This window comes from Salvelinus alpinus, chromosome 25, assembly GCF_045679555.1.
Source record: "Salvelinus alpinus chromosome 25, SLU_Salpinus.1, whole genome shotgun sequence".
In the NCBI taxonomy this organism is placed as follows: domain Eukaryota; kingdom Metazoa; phylum Chordata; class Actinopteri; order Salmoniformes; family Salmonidae; genus Salvelinus; species Salvelinus alpinus.
The window spans coordinates 4,310,063-4,329,099 of NC_092110.1; the positions used below are offsets into that span (position 1 = coordinate 4,310,063).

The following is a 19,037-nucleotide window of genomic DNA, read 5'->3' on the forward strand; positions in this document are numbered from 1 at the left end:
GTATAATTAACTGAATACGGAGACACTTACTGCCTGCTTCTGCTCCTCATCCTATCAGCCAGCCAATGGTAAGCGGTGATATAAAGCATGAGCAGTGAGGGAGAGGAAAGAAGTGAGAGGGAGATAACGAGAGAGAGCGAGAGGCAGGAGGGAAAAAAAGAAAGAAAGAAAGAAATTAAGAAAGACAGACAGACAGATGGTGGCAAAGGCAAAGAGTCAAAAGCTTCAATATCAGGACAGAACAGACAGGTTCATACATGTAAGATCCTTTCAAGGTAACCAATGGACCCTGAGGCAGACTACTGTCAACTACAATTAATGCAGTGTTCTAAATGGTTGTATAAAATATCAAACAAATTCACGGCTGATGCTAACGAATACCTGATGACATGAAAAGCAATAATGACATACAGTGGGGAGAACAAGTATTTGATACACTGCCGATTTTGCAGGTTTTCCTACTTACAAAGCATGTAGAGGTCTGTAATTTCTATCATGGGTACACTTCAACTATGAGAGACGGAATCTAAAAAAAAATCCAGAAAATCACATTGTATGATTTTTAAGTAATTAATTTGCATTTTATTGCATGACATAAGTATTTGATACATCAGAAAAGCAGATCTTAATATTTGGTACAGAAACCTTTGTTTGCAATTACAGAGATCATACGTTTCCTGTAGTTCTTGACCAGGTTTGCACACACTGCAGCAGGGATTTTGGCCCACTCCTCCATACAGATCTTCTCCAGATCCTTCAGGTTTCGGGGCTGTCGCTGGGCAATACGGACTTTCAGCTCCCTCCAAAGATTTTCTATTGGGTTCAGGTCTGGAGACTGGCTAGGCCACTCCAGGACCTTGAGATGCTTCTTACGGCGCCACTCCTTAGTTGCCCTGGCTGTGTGTTTCGGGTCGTTGTCATGCTGGAAGACCCAGCCACGACCCATCTTCAATGCTCTTACTGAGGGAAGGAGGTTGTTGGCCAAGATCTCGCGATACATGGCCCCATCCATCCTCCCCTCAATACGGTGCAGTCATCCTGTACCCTTTGCAGAAAAGCATCCCCAAAGAATGATGTTTCCACCTCCATGCTTCACGGTTGGGATGGTGTTCTTGGGGTTGTACTCATCCTTCTTCTTCCTCCAAACACGGCGAGTGGAGTTTAGACCAAAAAGCTCTATTTTTGTCTCATCAGACCACATGACCTTCTCCCATTCCTCCTCTGGATCATCCAGATGGTCATTGGCAAACTTCAGACGGGCCTGGACATGCGCTGGCTTGAGCAGGTGGACCTTGCGTGCGCTGCAGGATTTTAATCCATGACGGTGTAGTGTGTTACTAATGGTTTTCTTTGAGACTGTGGTCCCAGCTCTCTCCAGGTCATTGACCAGGTCCTGCCGTGTAGTTCTGGGCTGATAACTCACCTTCCTCATGATCATTAATGCCCCACGAGGTGAGATCTTGCATGGAGCCCCAGACCGAGGGTGATTGACCGTCATCTTGAACTTCTTCCATTTTCTAATAATTGCGCCAACAGTTGTTGCCTTCTCACCAAGCTGCTTGCCTATTGTCCTGTAGCCCATCCCAGCCTGTTGCATGTCTACAATTTTATCCCTGATGTCCTTACACAGCTCTCTGGTCTTGGCCATTGTGGAGAGGTTGGAGTCTGTTTGATTGAGTGTGTGGACAGGTGTCTTTTATACAGGTAACGAGTTCAAACAGGTGCAGTTAATACAGGTAATGAGTGGAGAACAGGAGGGCTTCTTAAAGAAAAACTAACAGGTCTGTGAGAGCCGGAATCCTTACTGGTTGGTAGGTGATCAAATACTTATGTCATGCAATAAAATGCAAATTAATTACTTAAAAATCATACAATGTGATTTTCTGGATTTTTGTTTTAGATTCCGTCTCTCACAGTTGAAGTGTACCTATGATAAAAATTACAGACCTCTACATGCTTTGTAAGTAGGAAAACCTGCAAAATCGGCAGTGTATCAAATACTTGTTCTCCCCACTGTATGTTGATACTGATATACAACTAACAAATGTTACAGCTTTGGTATAATGAAAGTCAGAATAACAACAAACAGTGACATAGTGTATCAGATAGCGTATAACACTCTGTAGTCATAGTACTATCCTACCTTGAGTAGCCTCATCAGTCCCTCGAGCTGGACCATCAGTTCCCGTCTGCTCTCCTGTAGGGCTGACATGCGCCTCTCCAGCTCATCCTTCCTGTGCCTGTTGTCCCACAATCACACACAAACACAACACCTGGCTGTCAGTCCCTATTGCCTCCTGAAAGGTGAGGGCCTGAAAGGCCTGTCAGTCTCCACACTCTTCTGTCAGGTGGCGTCGTGCTGATGTAAGACAGTGGTTTTCAAACCTCTTCTCTGGGACCGTCAGATGTTTCACAATTACCTCAGCCTACCTCAGTTGATGATTAGTTGACGATTGGAATCAGGTAGCTCTGAAATAGTTAAAATACATTGAACGGCTGGGGGTACCTGAGGACAGGTTTGAAAACCACTGATGTAAAACTTTGGTCAGTCTTTTGTTCATCGGTCCCTTTCCCAACATCCCACAGACAACATGCTCACAGACAGTCCCTTCTTTGATCCTGCTGCTTACACTCCAGGGTAACAGAAAGAGACAACTGAACACACTACTGGCTCAATCCCTTTTTATGTGACGATAATACAATTGAACCATTGGTGTCTGAACACCCTCTGGTGGTCAAATGTGGTAATTATCTTCATTCACATTATGCGATCAAAATGTCATTGAGGACTGAAAAGCCAGTCCTATCCATCTATCTGCCCATTCCAAAAATCTCACAAACATCTGCTTCCCGGCTGTCTTTCTCCTCCTCTCTACCTCGGGGTTATAGGCCATAATACAGACAGATATCTAACACACACATAGGCCACTGGCTGTTAGCGCTATTAGAGGTCATGCTGTGCTTACTGAGGAATTAAGGCATACTTTACTTTACTAAGGCATATCAATTAGTAATAAAGAGTTAATAAAGGCGTAGTTATGACTTTATAGAGTGTATAAATATGCGATGAGCAGTTATTACATTGATTGTAGAGGATATAGATGGGCATAGATGTAAATGGATATAGACGGTTATAAGCATAAGGTAGATATAGAAGGATATAGATAAGAGGTGGGTAATAGATCTAGGAGTATATGTGGTACCTAAGGAGCCTGAGTTCGGCCAGCAGTGTGGGGTTTTGCTGGGCCTTCTCGGGGGTGGGCTGGGAGGCCTGCTCATGCTCCAGACGCAGCCGCTGGATCTCCTGAAGGATCTCTCTGAGGGACCAGAAGACACAACAAAATGGAGATTTAAAATCTGCCGATGACGTTTTGAAAGCAGGTCCTGATGACCAAGATAGATTTCAGTATATTTACTTATATTTCACAAAATTCTTAAGTTATGAGCATACAATACTTATAATTACTGATTTAACTAAATTACCTGATAAACAATCTATAGTAACTGTCCAGTGTTTCCAGATTTCGATGAAATATGACCTATAATTCACTACAATATGAGTGAATTTTATTTTTATTTTTTATTAAGTATGTTAAAAAGCAGCTCTTCTGTGTTGGAATGGTGTGGGCGTACCCCAACAACAGAATGGTTATTAAAAATATTAATGCGAGTAGACAGCTGATTGGCCAGCTCAGTTAATGAACCAATATGACATCATGTCTATGAGGAAATAGCTTGCTTAGTTTGAGGTGGGGTTTTGGAAGTGTTTTTTCTCCAATTGATGCTTTGGCCAGTATAGGACGAGTTAACTACATTATTTGGGAATGAGTGAACAGAATATGAGCTTTTAAATGTTACATTTTCACTGGACAGTTACTTTAAGTAGTGATTATTCCATTTTTTTCATGTTTATTCATAAAGTGACAATCAAATACATTCCCACCTGTTCTTGTTCTCTAGTTCTGCTATTAGCTGCCTCTGTTGTTTGTTGGCATCAAAGTTGAAACTCAGATCTGTTGGAGGACATTGCTGAAAGACAAAATTACCATTAAAAACAGAATGAATAAAACTGAGTGGATAAAAGAGAGTAACACATCAAACATGATCTACTAGCCAGAAGTAAAAATCATGCGTGCTGTGCTTTAGACTTTGAATATCTATTCTAACATCCTGGGCCTTTTCAGCCAACCTGCAATTTAATTTCACCTTTAACTTTGATCAACCGACTACACTGTGGGTAATGATTATCTTAGTCTCTGGTAACAGCCTTAACATGATCTGATTAGATTCTGGGTGCAGAGATCAGTATTTTCTCTTTATGGATATTCTGCAGTTACACAAAGTGTTACATAACAAGAGGCTAAATGCAGGCGGACAGAATCCCACCCTGGGGCGCCCTACTAGTCACATACACACATACACACACTACTCACTGTGGAGCTACTCACTGTGGAGTTGCCTGCCTCAGCTGCCAGGCGCGCTGCGTAGCGAGCAATCAGACGATGCTCCTCGTCTAGCCTGCTGGGACTCTCCAAGACACTGGAGAGAGAGAGAGAGAGAGAGAGAGAGAGAGAGGAAGGGGGAGGGAGGGAGGAGGGAGAGAAGGAGTGAGGGATAGAGGGAGAGGGATCATAGAGCAATAATGTTTCATACATTTTAAATGTGGAATAATAATGGCATGTAAGTGCCATGGATATAATCATAAATTCATTTGGTGGGTGTTTATATTTGCCCTATTTTATAGGCATGTGTAAATTGGACACCTCTCGGAGAGTGGCGTCACAGCCATCCATTATCAACAACAACCCTGGTGCAATTAAGTGAAATGCCTTGCTCAAGGGCACATCAACATATTTTTCATCTTGTCAGCTCAGGGACTTGAACTAACAACCTTTCGGTTACTGACCCACCATTCCAGCCGCTAGGCTACCTGCCGCCCCTATAACTTATCACTGTGGTCTGATCATTAAGAACTTGTGTGAAAAAGGTCTGATTATCCTGGGTTTCCATGAGTCTTTAGGGGGGCAACACGAATCCCAATACAGCAACAGGCCACAAATGTCAGATTCCATCACAGCTGCTCGTTCCAAAACCATTTACCCGGAAAAGTCAAATATGTGTGTGACTTTGGTTTTCATCGAGGCATATGGTCTGAACAGATGATTGGACATATGCTATCCCCTCTCTATGAGTGGTCTGCAATGATCTTCCTCCCTCCCTCTCTCCCTCATGATTAAGACCATTAAACAACAATCTGGATGGAAAGAAATTGCATCTGTAAAACCTCAACTACAGCTTAATTTCCGCTTCAGCTTTTTATCCACCGTCTAACAGTTATAACACAGTCTAGATTGAGTTTGAGAGGTCAGTCCAGTTAAAACCCAGCTTGAAATAAATGGGATGCCGTTTGGTTTTAGCTTGGCTGACGTGTGACCCATGACTACACAACCATGACTATACCCCCAGTACATTCCACCGTCTCATGGAGTGTATGTCTAAGGACTGTCACTACCAATCTTTTTGCGTCCAGGAAAACGGCCCGAGAAATCTGAGAGGTCAGTCCTGTTAGAAACCAACCATGGCTTTATATCCTGCGTCTTAACTTTAGATTGAGTTCTCAGAGGTCAGTCCCAGGGTTTAAGTAATACATTTGTGTACACCAGAGTGGAAAAGAGAAAGATAACCACACTGGCTCAGTCAGAGTTGGGCTGTTAGCTGTTCCTCTCCATTAATCTACAAGACCACTCCGACCAGGTCGTGTCTTACTGCCTCTGCTTCATCAGAGACAGAGTTTCCTTGAACCAGTCAATGCAGACAATAGCCTGGTCCCAGATCTGTTTGTGCTGTACAGCCAACTCTTATGGTCACAGACAACCTTGTCTGCTAGCCTGGTCCCAGATCTGTTTGTGTTGGTTGTTTTCATGGCCTGGTCCCAAATCCAATGTGCTGTCCTGCCAACTCCTATGTCATTTTCATGCTAACTTGGCATGACAATGACCATTGGAGTTGGCAAGACGGCACATATACTGTGGATCTGGGAGAAGGCTAGCAGACAAGACTGTGTGTAAATGGCTTGTTGATCCTCTGTGAGCAGCCGGTCACCAATGCCCTTCTGTCTGTACTAGGTTGAAATGAGCGTATGCCATTTGACGCACAACATGCTCAAAAACGGTATAATGTAGGAACACTGCTCTGTGACTGATTCTGCGCTGCTTTGAGTCTCAGCATACACATTTCCCATTGGACAATAAAATTGTTTTTGTTGTTGTTAGTGCCTACCGCATAATAACACGGCTGCTCATATACTGTACACTCTGAATCTGTGTATCAACACAATCACAGGGTTATCCCTCCCCCCCCCCCCATCTATCTCTCTTACATATGTTTATGTTATTACAATGCAATCAATGTAGAATTTCATGAAGTATTTCAGGTGGAAAATACTGTAAGTTACTGTTCTCGACTTGAGCTCGATGGCAACAATATTGACACCCCTCGTTAATAACATTCAGTCTGCCTACCAGTTGTGTCTGTGATTTCATATCTGGTGGCGTTTCGGTCAATAGTCAGTTAACTCCAAATTAAAAGTGACCGAACACTCCAACAGCAAATTATTTGTATTTTCTGGTGCTGTGATTCTGCATGAGTATTAGGTCATAAATTGTGGGGTGTCGGTCGGTCGGTGGGTTGGTCCTTGGAAGAGCAGCGCTGAGCAATCTGTTTGAGAGAGGCTGGAGAAGTGGAAAGATGCTTTGTCAGCAGACAGAGAGGACCAGACCGGTTCCGGTGCAAAACTGGGATAGAAGGTTAGGCCTCTACAAACAAAATCTACAATAATACCCATTCCTGATGGAAATTCAGTAAATTCCCTGGTTTTCCTGAAGTTCTAGTTGGAGGATTTCCTGCTTATTCCTTCCTGATTCCGGGAATCCTCCAACTGGGATTTCAGGAAAACCATGGAATTTATTGAACGTTCCCAGAATTTTGTAACCCTATGATGGACTAAGCTTACAATAAAACATATCCGAATAAAATAAAAAAGACAAGATAACCTCATCAACTGGAATCTGGAATAAAAAACAAAATACTACACTGTATAATTTGAGACACAAAACAGTGGTTGATACTCTACGTACTGTTTTCATCATGCTATTGTTAATGTGAGAGCTGTGGTGAGTAAGATCTTCAATGTATTTATTAAAACATATGGAAAATAAACGTAAAGCTTTTTTGGTGCATTCAGCTAAGCGCCAGTGAGCTAAGGCAGAGAGTCCTGTTATTCAGCTGTAGTGACATCTTTGACTCCCAGACCCTTCACATCAGAAGAAGCCAAGCAGAACACAGTAATAATTACATGGATTAATATTTAAAAACCAAATGTGACAGTATGTCAGCTCACACAGTCAGACGCCAGGCTACAAGGATTTGAGAGGGAACAGGCTGGCTTGCTGCCTCGCAAACAAGACCTTAGCACGCACGCACGCACGCACGCACGCACGCACGCACGCACGCACGCACGCACGCACGCACGCACGCACGCACGCACGCACGCACGCACGCACGCACGCACGCACGCACGCACGCACGCACGCACGCACGCACGCACGCACGCACGCACGCACGCACACACACACACACACACACACACACACACACACACACACACACACACACACACACACACACACACACACACACACACACACACACACACACACACACACACACACACACACACACACACACACACACACACACACACCTTTCCTCTGATCTGATAATGCGAGAGCAAACTCTCTACCTTAACCATCTCTTTGCATCCACATTGACACTTAACTTTGAACAATCTGGAACCAATTTCGCCAAACATCAGAATGAATTTCTCTGTTCCGTTGATAAGCAGCATTTGGCAATATAGTGTGTGAGTGCGTGCGCGTGCGCGTGACCTCCTGGAGGAGAATGTGTTCTGAATCTTGCCTCTCAATCGCCCGGAGCTTCTGCCAATGCCTGATTACATCACAGTACTGCACACACACAGAAACACACACACTCATCTCTTCTACTTCTAATGACATACTAGACGCGATTGAACCCATGTATACATGTCACTTCAATCAAGAGTTTATGATTAGGGCTACTAAAGTCGCTAACAAATAATCAGTTTTCTCAGGAATGATTCCAAGGGGAAGACGGGGACGGACTTGGCAACATCTTTAAGGACATAAGGGGCTGGAAGCAGTTGGTCAACAATGGTCTATGCTCTGCAAGGAATTCTGGAAATAGGTTAGGCATGATAGGTATTGGAGCATATCAAAGCTAATTCTGAGGAACTTACCTTTTAGTAGGAGTAGGTGCCCCAGACGACATGAGCATTGTGTTGTTCATATTGTTGGCCACTGGCTTCGGCTGACTACAGTAAAACACAAGATTATACCACTTTATTGCTACACTGTGAAATAGACTTATACACTGACTATGGGGTGGGAGAGAGGACATTTGCATTACAATACTGTAGGAATCATGAATATGCAATGGTGACTGTAAGCAATCGTCATACAAAACTAGTGTACAGTACGTAGAAACATTGCTACAGTAAAACACTAGATTACAGGACTTTATTGCTACACTGTAGGAGAAATATACTTTACATACGTATACTATTATACACTAGGGAGATCTGAGGATTCTGTCCCTACAGGGGAGGAGAGAGGGCATTTGCATGAACATGTAAATGACTGTAATATTCAATGAATAAGCAATCGTGACTGTAGACTACAATCAATGGATGCAACCTTTCATGTTTGGGGATTATCATGATCAAATAGGGAACAACTGTACTGTATGTAGAAGATTGCTACTGATTGTGCTGTACAGTATATGTAAGTTCATTTGTCATGGTCTGTATGAAAGAATAATAGATTTGGCATTTTGATTATCTTAACACTAATTAAAACCGCACAAGAGGAACAAAAGCAGACAGGGAATTTAATTAAGCTAGAAGTCTGTGTTTGGTGAGGAATGGGGAAAGGAAAGGTGACATTGCACTACAGAAGGTAATTTGGGAGAGTAAACAAAGACTATTAAGTCCATCTGGCTTTCATATCAGCACCGCAGTCCTGTGCTAGCTTGCTGGCTGGCTGGGGCTCTCTCTGTTTGGCTAGGTTCTCCTGACTCATTGGCTGACTCTGGGTGTGTCTGAAATGGCATCACATTCTCTATATAGTGCACTACCTTCGATCAGTGCCCAAAGTAGTGTACTATATAGGAAATAGGATGCCATTTCAGATGCAGACTCTGCTGCTCGGACAAGAGAACTCTTCAAGTTCAGACTCCAGGGCAGCAGGTAGCCTAGTGGTTAAGAGCATTGGGCCAGGCACCGAAAGGTCGTTGGTTTGAATCCCTGAGCTGACTAGGTGAAACATCTGTTGACGTGCCCTTGAGCAAGGCACTTAACCCTAATTGCTCCTGTAAGTCGCTCTGGATAAGAGCTAAAATGCAAGATGTGTAGTCCCATGTATGGAGAAATAACAGTTATAAAGTAGTGTTGGTCTGTTTCTCTCCTGATCTGTCCTTCTCTCATTCCATGTATGGAAAAATAACAGTTGCAAAGTAATTTGCTACCTTTCATGCGTTCTTCCTAAAATACTGTAGTGTAGCCTCTCTCTTCACACTCCAATGTATACAAACGATCCAAAAAAAGAACGCTGTATGTTTACCGACACTATTTTTTGGGGATCTCTCTCCATATCACTTTCTCTATCTCTTATCCATTATCTCTTATCCATCATCCCTACACCTCTCGTTGTAGCTTAGCCATTAATCAGCAGCAAGCCTCCAACAATTTAAACAGCCACGAGTGCTGACGTACAGAGAATAATTTAGCGTACGTTTCTCCAGAATATGTTCAAAGAATGTTTGACCTTCATGGAAGTGAACCAATTTCTATAAATAAGTCTTCACCTTGCATGAAAGAGTCTCCATAACAGTAAGTGTCAGTGAAGAAATACTAGCATGTTTACACAGACAGTTCACTGGTCTTGAACTGATTATTAGTGTGTGTACTCACATGACAGTAAACAGGTGAAAGGTAGGGAAAATAAGTGCCATCTAATCTCTATGAACGCAAGGGAATAACCATTATACTGTATTAGTATTCATCAATATTCCTCAAAATAAAGCAACTGAATTCATTTTTCAATCACTGTACTACTCATGAGTATGCACTCGGGGGTCAGCAGAGTATTTGCATTGCTATGAAGATCAAATATTAGATTTCCCCAGAGTCAAGTTAATACCTTCAAAGCGCACCATGGAACATATTTTGAAACTACTATCTTTAAAACTGGCTCCACACATACAATCCCAAACAATACAAATAGAATGTTTGATCACGTTTAGAGAAGAAAAAGACGAGAGAAATCACGGATATTTCTGTCTTCATACTCAAAATCGGGAACATAGACACTGGGCAGAGTTATCTTTTCGAATGTTCTACACTGTCTTAGCATCTGAGCAAGACAGGACACAAACACATCTCTAGTTAGACGCTGATGACCTAATCAAATATTTCTGAGTAACTCCAACCGTATGAAAAAGCCAGCGTGCACTTTCATGTAGAATCTAATACTATAATAACTGACTCAGTGAAAACCAAGACAAAGATAAGAAGCTATGAGATCTCACTTACCTCCTTTAGAGGGTAGAAAGCACCTGTCCGGCTAGCGGTTAACCAAATACATCCAACCATCCAAGTGCTGCTGTAGCCAGCTGCATACCCTGGTCCGCTCTGCTCTCAACTGAGCCAGTATCTCAACGAACTACTCTGCTGCTGTCTCCAAGGAGACCCAGCAGTCACATGACTGTATGACAATGCAGAGTCAGACTCTCACTCTCTCTCTCACCATCTCTGTCTCTATCCCTCTCTCTCACACACACACACACACACACACACACACACACACACACACACACACACACACACACACACACACACACACACACACACACACACACACACACACACACACACACACACACACACACACACACACACACACACACACACACACACACACACACAATTTTAGAGTCCCCTTACAAAAAACATCACGTAGAAAATCAGGTGAAATTTCAAAATGAACACTTCACATGTGACATTTCATGAAGTTTCACATCTGGATTTTCACGTGATCACAATCTTTCACATGTGGACAAAAAATGTGACGAGATTTCACAAGCGATGCCCTGCAAACAAAAAACTGACATTACGATACACACAGTACTTTTAACATAGTGTTTCCAATGTACATATTTACACACTTGGAAATACATGACTACTTTATGTATGTTTATCTATACAGTAATTATTATTCAACATGTCCTCACCTGGGATTTGAACTCACAACCTCTTGGTTCACAGCATTCCGACCATGTCTGTGTCAATAACTGATTTCACCTGTATTGCGACACTTTGGACTTCAAAGTAAATCTCAGCCTTGTTAAAAAATACACTCAAGAAAAACGATTATATGTATCATAGTGATTCAGGAGTAATATTAAAACAGAAAAATAATCCCCAACAACATTAGACAACTACAGAAAACCCTCAAATTGCTGCAATAAATGTCATCAATGATGAGAGAACAGTCAGAATAACTGATAACTAAAATAACAGTGCAGATGGTACTCTTTTGCTAACTGCAGAGCTGTATTATAGCTAATGAATGTGTAGGGAAAGCTGCAGACTTTGTGACGCAGCAAAAATATCATGGGACCTTAAGTCAGAGGTTGTAAGGTCAAATCACAGATCAGGTCATTTTGTCCGCTGAACAGCGTACCACGTATTTTAAATGCCCCATACCATTTCATTACTTTACTTACAACGGTTGGCGATGGCTTAATCTCACGTGCCGATAACACGTGACAGTATGTAAAGCAACATTGTGATAACATGAAACTAGACACACAGACATGCACTCTTAAAGCTTCAGCCATTCCAAATGATAGTTCTCCAAATTACTGATGGGAGGTTTGGCTATAAGAAAACTGGCTCTATGGATACAAAGAACAAAAAGCATAAATCTGTCCAACAATGTCATGAATTCCACAGAACATAAACCTGTGACCATACACTTCAGTCGTCCTCCTATTTATTTTCACTGAGCCAGTTACAAAGACAAACAAGCATGTTGACATTTTCAGATGATAAAGCTGCTCTCTTCTTCTGTACGATATTCCCAGAGAGTGAAAACAACCTCTCACAAGGTACTGACGTGGCAGGCGTTGCCAGGTACCGTCGTGCAATGCAGGCCAGCCTGGTGTGTGGCCCTGCATGCTGTGACCACCACTGTAGTGGACAGTCCTCCATGTTGATGCTGGGCTCTGCTTTGTAACGCTCCACACATTTCTCAATGGACTCCTCTTCTTCATCAGACTCAGGCGAACTCAACAAGAAGGCAGCTTTTTTCTTTGGTGGCTCTGACTCTGTTGCTTTACCAGGTTGCTGTGCAGGCCTCTCTTCCTTCAGCAAGTTGCTGACCAAAGCCCACACCTCACCCCTCTCAGGTCTAGGAAGGCACTTCAGGTCCTTAAACCGATCTTCAGCCATGTGAGGTTGGTGTTTTCCTTGCGTTCCTGCAGGTCTGTTGTGAATGTCAGCTTGAATCTTACCACGTAGGCAGGGTCATCATCGGAGCTCTCCATCACCCAAAAGGAGATGGGACAGGGCAGGCAACCCCACCAATCTTGTTGTGACATCTTGTGCAAGTGACTCCTTCTTTTGTCCATTTACAACTTGCTGTGTTTGAAATGCCCAACCATTTCTCAGTATTTGGCTAGGGCATTGTCGAACCCGCTGTTCTGTAGGGACACTGTGATGGACCTTTGGAGACTGTGCGCAGTGCAGGGCAGGTGTTCAAGAGGCAGACGTCTCGCAGCTGCAATCACGTTCCATGCACGGTCTGTGCAAAGTGTGGTAACTTTGTTTTCGATGTTCCACTGCTTTGCTACATCCGTGAAATGCTCGGCGCACGTTTCAGCATAGTGCCTCACTTCTGTCTTCATTGCGGCCAGAGCGTGTGAATGCAGTTTCCAGTTTTTATCGATGTGAAGCGCAGTAACCCCAAGGTACTGCACTTCACTACTTGACTGTGGGACCTTACAGATAATTGTATGTGTGGGGTACGAAGACGAAGTAGTCATTCAAAAATCATGTTTAACAGAGTAATTTGTTATGCACATTTTTACTCCTTCACGTATTTAGGCTTGCCATAACCAAGGAGTAGAACACTTATAGATTCAAGACATTTCATCTTCTATTCATTTGTAAAAATGTCTAAAAACAGATGTGAAAATCCAGATGTGAAACTTGTTCCAAAAAGACATGGTTTCACATGTGAAAATCCAGATCATATGTGAAGTATTCCAAAATCACATGGTTTCACGTGATTTCACATATGCAAAAACATTTGGAAATTTCACATGTGAAATCATGTGATTTTTCACTTGTGAAAATATGCTTTTATCGTAAGGGGACTTTGTGCACCCTCTAAAATAATGGATGCATGAAGCCCCTGTCTGCGTGTGTGTGTGTGTGTGTGTGTGTGTGTGTGTGTGTGTGTGTGTGTGTGTGTGTGTGTGTGTGTGTGTGTGTGTGTGTGTGTGTGTGTGTGTGTGTGTGTGTGTGTGTGTGTGTGTGTGTGTGTGTCTGTGTGTGTGTTTGCGTGTGTGTGTGTGTGTGTGTGTGTGTGTGTGTGTGCGCGCGCGAGAGATTTTACTGTAATTGAAATCAGAATGTGTAATTCATGCGGTTTTTCCATAAGTAAAGATGGAGGGGGGGTGGATAAGAAAAAGTTGTTTCAGGTGTTTCAAAAATCCAAAGTCCTCCAAGGCCCAATACATAACAGGCATTTCATATCAGTGGAGGCTGCTGAGGGGAGGACGGCTCATAATAATGGCTGGAACAGAGTAAATGGAATGGCATCAAACGCATGGAAACTATGTATAAAACGTAACATGTAATATAAAACGTAACATGTAACAATTTCAAAGATTTCACTGAGTTACAGTTCATATAAGGAAATCAGTCTACTGAAATAAATAAATTAGGCCCTAATCTATGGATTTCACATGACTGGGAATACAGAACAGATATGAATCTGCTGGTCACAGATGCCTTCCAAAAAATACCTTCCACTATTTGCCTCATGCAGCACGACACATCTCCTTCACATAGAGTTGATCAGGGTGTTGATTGTGGCCTGTGGAATGTTGTCCCACTCCTCCTCAATGGCTGTGAAGTTGCAGGATATTGGCGTGAACTGGAACCCGCTGTTGTACACGTCGATCCCGAGCATCCCAAACATGCTCAATGGGTGACATGTCTGGTGAGTGTGCAGGCCATGGAAGAACTGGGACATTTTCAGCTTCCAGGAATTGTGTACAGATCCTTGCGACATGGGGCGGGCCCTTCCATTATCATGCTGAAACATGAGGTGATTTCGGCAAATTAATGGCACGACAATGACCCTCAGGATCTCGTCACGGTATCTCTGTGCAATCGCATTGCCATCGATAAAATGCAATTGTGTTCATTGTGTCTGGCTTATTGCCTGCCCCCACCACCACCATGGGGCACTCTGTTCACAACATTGACATCAGCAAACCGCTCGCCTACACGACGCCATACACGTGGTCTGCAGTTGTGAGGCCTGTTGGCCGTACCAAATTCTCTAAAACACCAAATTCTCTAAAACAACGTTGGTAGAGAAATGAACATTAAATTCTCTGGCAACAGCTCTGGTGGACATTCCTGCAGTCAGCATGCCAATTGCACGCTCCCTCAAAACTCGAGACATCCGTGACGTCGGGTTGTGTGACAAAACAGCACACTTCAGAGTGGCCTTTTATTGTCCCCAGCAGAAGGTGCACCTGTGTAATGATCATGCTGTTTAATCAGCTTCTTGATATGCCACACCTGTCAGGTGGATGGATTATCTTGGCAAAGGAGAAATGCTCACTAATAGGGATGTAAACAAATGTGTGCACAACATTTGAGAGAAATAAGCTTTTTTTGTGCATATGGAAAATATACGTGATCTTTTACTTCAGCTCATGAAACATGGGACCAAAGACTCTACATGCGGTGTTTGATATACAGTACTGTACTATCCTCTCAGAAATAATCAAACATTTCTGCATAAAGCATACAAAAATAGCTCCTACTTCTGGAGAAATACTGTTATTAAGAGTAGCGGTTGAGAAGACTCTTACATAAAAGGTTGAAGACTGATGTGCTCTGAGTGTTTATAAGGATGTTTTTCCCCTGTGACTGAAGCTCTCCCTCCCTCCATCCTATAAAATGAATCTACTACTTAATGCACTCTCCCTCATTCTCTCCGTCTGTCAATATCCCTGTCATAAAATCACATTGCGCTCACAGCTAAATTAATTACAGAACTATTTCCTATTGCAGTGGCAGTGATAGGATTAGTATTGACTAAGGGGATGTGTGAAGGAATAAAAGAACAGGAGTCATTCTGACGTTACAGACACAGTCACTCCTTTAACGATGAGTAAAGGTTGGGTGGTGGAAATATTTGACCCGGGGCATCATTTCTAAACATTGCACCCACACAAAACATGCCCCAAAACATGCATGCGCCAGTATTCACGCAAAAGTTGGAATTTGTAAAAACTTAATTTGATGTGAGAATGTGCGTGTCTCCCGCAAACTTTAGACCACGCGTACGCGCAGTTTCTAGTGGTTGAAGTATTCCATTGCAAGAAGGCAAAAGTAGCCTAGTAGCCTTGTGCAGGAATATATCATGACACACTTCTTCATAAAAAATAAAAAACTGGCAGATAAATATAATAACATTTGCCATTAGTGATAAAATGTATTGATTTAATCGATCTGATCCGAAGTGCAGTATAACGGCAGAATAGACAGTTCACCTTTTCGCTTGCAGGCCACGTCAGAATACTGTAATGTCACATTTCTCGAGTAGACAATATTTCATTTCGAAACATAATATATCACAACCATTGCGGAATAAATTCCTCACATTTTTTTTGCCATGATAGTTCATATTCCCTAAGTAGCCATACAACAAATTACCAACTGCATCTCTCATTTATAGAATTGAGCCTATTAGATTAGCTATTATAATTTCACCTCTTTGCTCTATGCATCCCAAAAGGGAGCGCGGTTTATAACGTTCAGTAGAATTTAACAGGTAAACAGACAGTTGATCATCTGCATTAAAGTGTATAGGATACCACTGTAAGTAGGCCTACTGTAATTAGAATTGTTTTAAGTTTCAGAATTAGCGGGCAGTGCTGAAACCATTATTGAATTCAAGCGGTCTGTTTTGAGACCGCGTTGAGTTCAAACGCGGACAGTTTTACGACAGGTCTGATTTATAACAGGAAACATGTATGTATGGCTTGCACCAAGTTTATAAATATTAATACTTTTGTGCATGCAAAGTTTTTCAGAAATGGCACACAGAGATATTTTTGTGTAAAATGTACACAACAGTTATATACTGAACAAAAATATAAACTCAACATGTAAAGTGTTGTTCCCATGTTTCATGAGCTGATAAAAGAAATGTTTCATGTGGACAAATTTTGTGCACAAATGTGTTTACGGGCCTCCCGAGTGTCGCAGCGTTCTAAGGCACTGCATTGCAGTGCGGCTTGGCAGGGTCGTGTTTTGTAGGACGCATGGCTCTCGACCTTTGGAATAAAGTCCTTTTGTGGTGGAAAAACTCATTCCGATTGGCTGGGCCTGGCTTCCGATTGGCTGGGCCATTCCGATTGGTGCTCCCCTGCCCAGTCGTGAAATCTATACATTAGGGACTAATGAATTTATTTCTATTTACTGATTTCCTTCTATGAACTGTAACTCAGTAAAATCTTTGAAATAGCTGCATGTTGCATTTATATTTTTGTTCAGTATAAATGCAGCCCCAGGTCACTATTTAAAACTTATTTCAGTACAGTACAGGCAAGGGTTTAACTTTGTGTTGCATATTGGGGGGGGGGGGGGGGCAGGGGCATGCCCTCCCATGATACTTATTTTAAGAAATAGCTGTGAAATGGTTGTTTCTGGTGAATTTTGAAGAGAAAATACATCCCTTCTACATCTGCATTGCTTGCTGTTTATGGTTTTAGGCTGGGTTTCTGTACAGCACTTTGTGACATCTGCTGATGTAAAAATGGCTTCATAAATACATTTGTTTGATTGATTACAAACTTTCCTAATAATTTGGGCAAATAAATCTCAACCACAACTGAAATACCAATAATTTGTGTATTACTAAACCGTTGTTTAACTTTATCCGTTGAGAAAGTAACCACGCCTGGCGATTCTTTTCGTAGAACAACTATGAGAAAGTCAGTTCTGGAATGTGTTCGCGTCAATTGAACATTTGCTACGTTGCATAGCGGGGTGTACTGAACGACACGTTTCCACCAAAACATCCTTCAAAGTTCTTGAACAGACTTTGAGGTAACCTACGTTTTCTCTGTTTGGTAGGTGTGACGGGGTGTGGCTTGAAGCAATTAGTGATGTGTTCGAAGGGCAGCGGTGCATTTTGAACCCATAACCCCTCCCCATTTTTTAACTGGTCGTTCAGAAAAGCATGTGTTATGTGTTTTTTCTACTCCAAAATTAATGAAAATAAAATGATGGTGACTATTAAAATATGATTTTTTTCCCTCCAAAAATGAGCCTAACAAAATATTGGTCCATATTATCAGGCTGGTGTGTTATTTATCAATAAACATTATCACCTGGAGCCCAAATGATGAAGCATATCGGCTATAAATAAATAGGTTGAAACATGGGGTTGTTCATCTGTATTTGTGCTAATCATTAGCTAGATCACTGCTTCCCAAACCTTTTCTGTTATGGCCCTCTTTCAACATGGGGGAACATCATATGCCCCCCCCCCCCCCCATGAAACAAATGTGTTCTTCTAAACATAAATAAGGAGGATAGGTTGCTGCTGCTGGTCTGAGTCTGTGAGACAGGTATGCTGCCCCTGACTTGGGAGAGAAACAGGCTTGCTTGAGCCTACTGCCTGAGGTTCAAAGAAACAGCCCTTGTCTAATTCTGTAGCCTACTAAAAAACAGTTTCAAAGTTTATAATAACACCAAAGTTGTCTTTGAACTCACACAATTGAGCCCAATATAACCGTTACCAATTATCACTCGTTTTGAGAAATACCACGAGATGCGCATGTCGTCACTTTGCAATAGAAACTTTCTCCATTTGAAAAATATCCTTTTCTATATTATTCTTATTCGCGCTTGTGGATTTACCATGTTAAATGTGACTGTACTTCTGTAGTTGTTACAAGTTAGCTCACAGAATGAAGGGTTTGTTAAGAAGAGAGAGGAGAGAGAAAGAGAGAAAGAGAGGAACTATTGCTCCATTCTTCTTACAAGTCTTGCACAACTTTTTATTACCCTTCACAAACCAAGGCCTCTGCGGACAGGGCCAAACCAAAAGCATAATTGGTGGCGGGGGGATCCAATCATAAAATGAGGAATTGAGTAGTACTGTGTAGCGTAAAGCCACAGAAAGCCAGTAGCTACAGTAGGAAAATCATTTCCAATCCATCATGATATATTATTGAGGGAGTCAAATTGCCAGGTGCTAAAAACATGGTTGCCTAAATCAGTTCAAAATGTACAGATCAACAGTGACACATAGTCCATCACAAAACCATAACTCTGCTGCCCTTCATGTAGTGTAGAAATCCACTGGAAACTCACTGCCAGTCAGGGGATCCTAAACTCACAGCTTGCTTATAGCCTGCTGAGGAGCTCAGGCCACACCAAGTATATCATATCCACTGTCTGTCACACAAGGTTCTCATTACCTCAATGGGTTTAAATCCTGTGCATTGACATTAGCCTAGACTTCAATCACATATGAATCCTTTATGCTTCAAACCCACCCATTATATCTGCCGATGTCTTAACGTTGCAGCCAGAGTTCAATTTAAACGCCATCATCCTAATT

The 19,037-nt window shown here is 42.2% G+C and overlaps 1 protein-coding gene across 15 annotated transcripts in view; it reads right to left on the reverse strand.

Annotated features, from left to right (window-relative positions):
* The window catches only part of dtnbb (dystrobrevin, beta b), a 72,477-nt gene that overhangs the window by 24,667 nt on the left and 28,773 nt on the right, over positions 1-19,037 (reverse strand). For 5 of the 15 annotated variants that reach the window (XM_071365296.1, XM_071365294.1, XM_071365292.1 and 2 more), the window contains 6 exons: positions 8,336-8,410; positions 4,434-4,539; positions 3,942-4,029; positions 3,204-3,324; positions 2,144-2,240; positions 31-51 (listed from right to left, as the gene is read on the reverse strand). In XM_071365296.1, coding sequence (XP_071221397.1) covers positions 31-51; positions 2,144-2,240; positions 3,204-3,324; positions 3,942-4,029; positions 4,434-4,539; positions 8,336-8,410 — 508 coding nt within the window. The remainder of the gene's footprint in view (positions 1-30; positions 52-2,143; positions 2,241-3,203; positions 3,325-3,941; positions 4,030-4,433; positions 4,540-8,335; positions 8,411-19,037) is intronic. The other 10 variants (XM_071365301.1, XM_071365298.1, XM_071365297.1 and 7 more) reach the window with 10 other exon arrangements.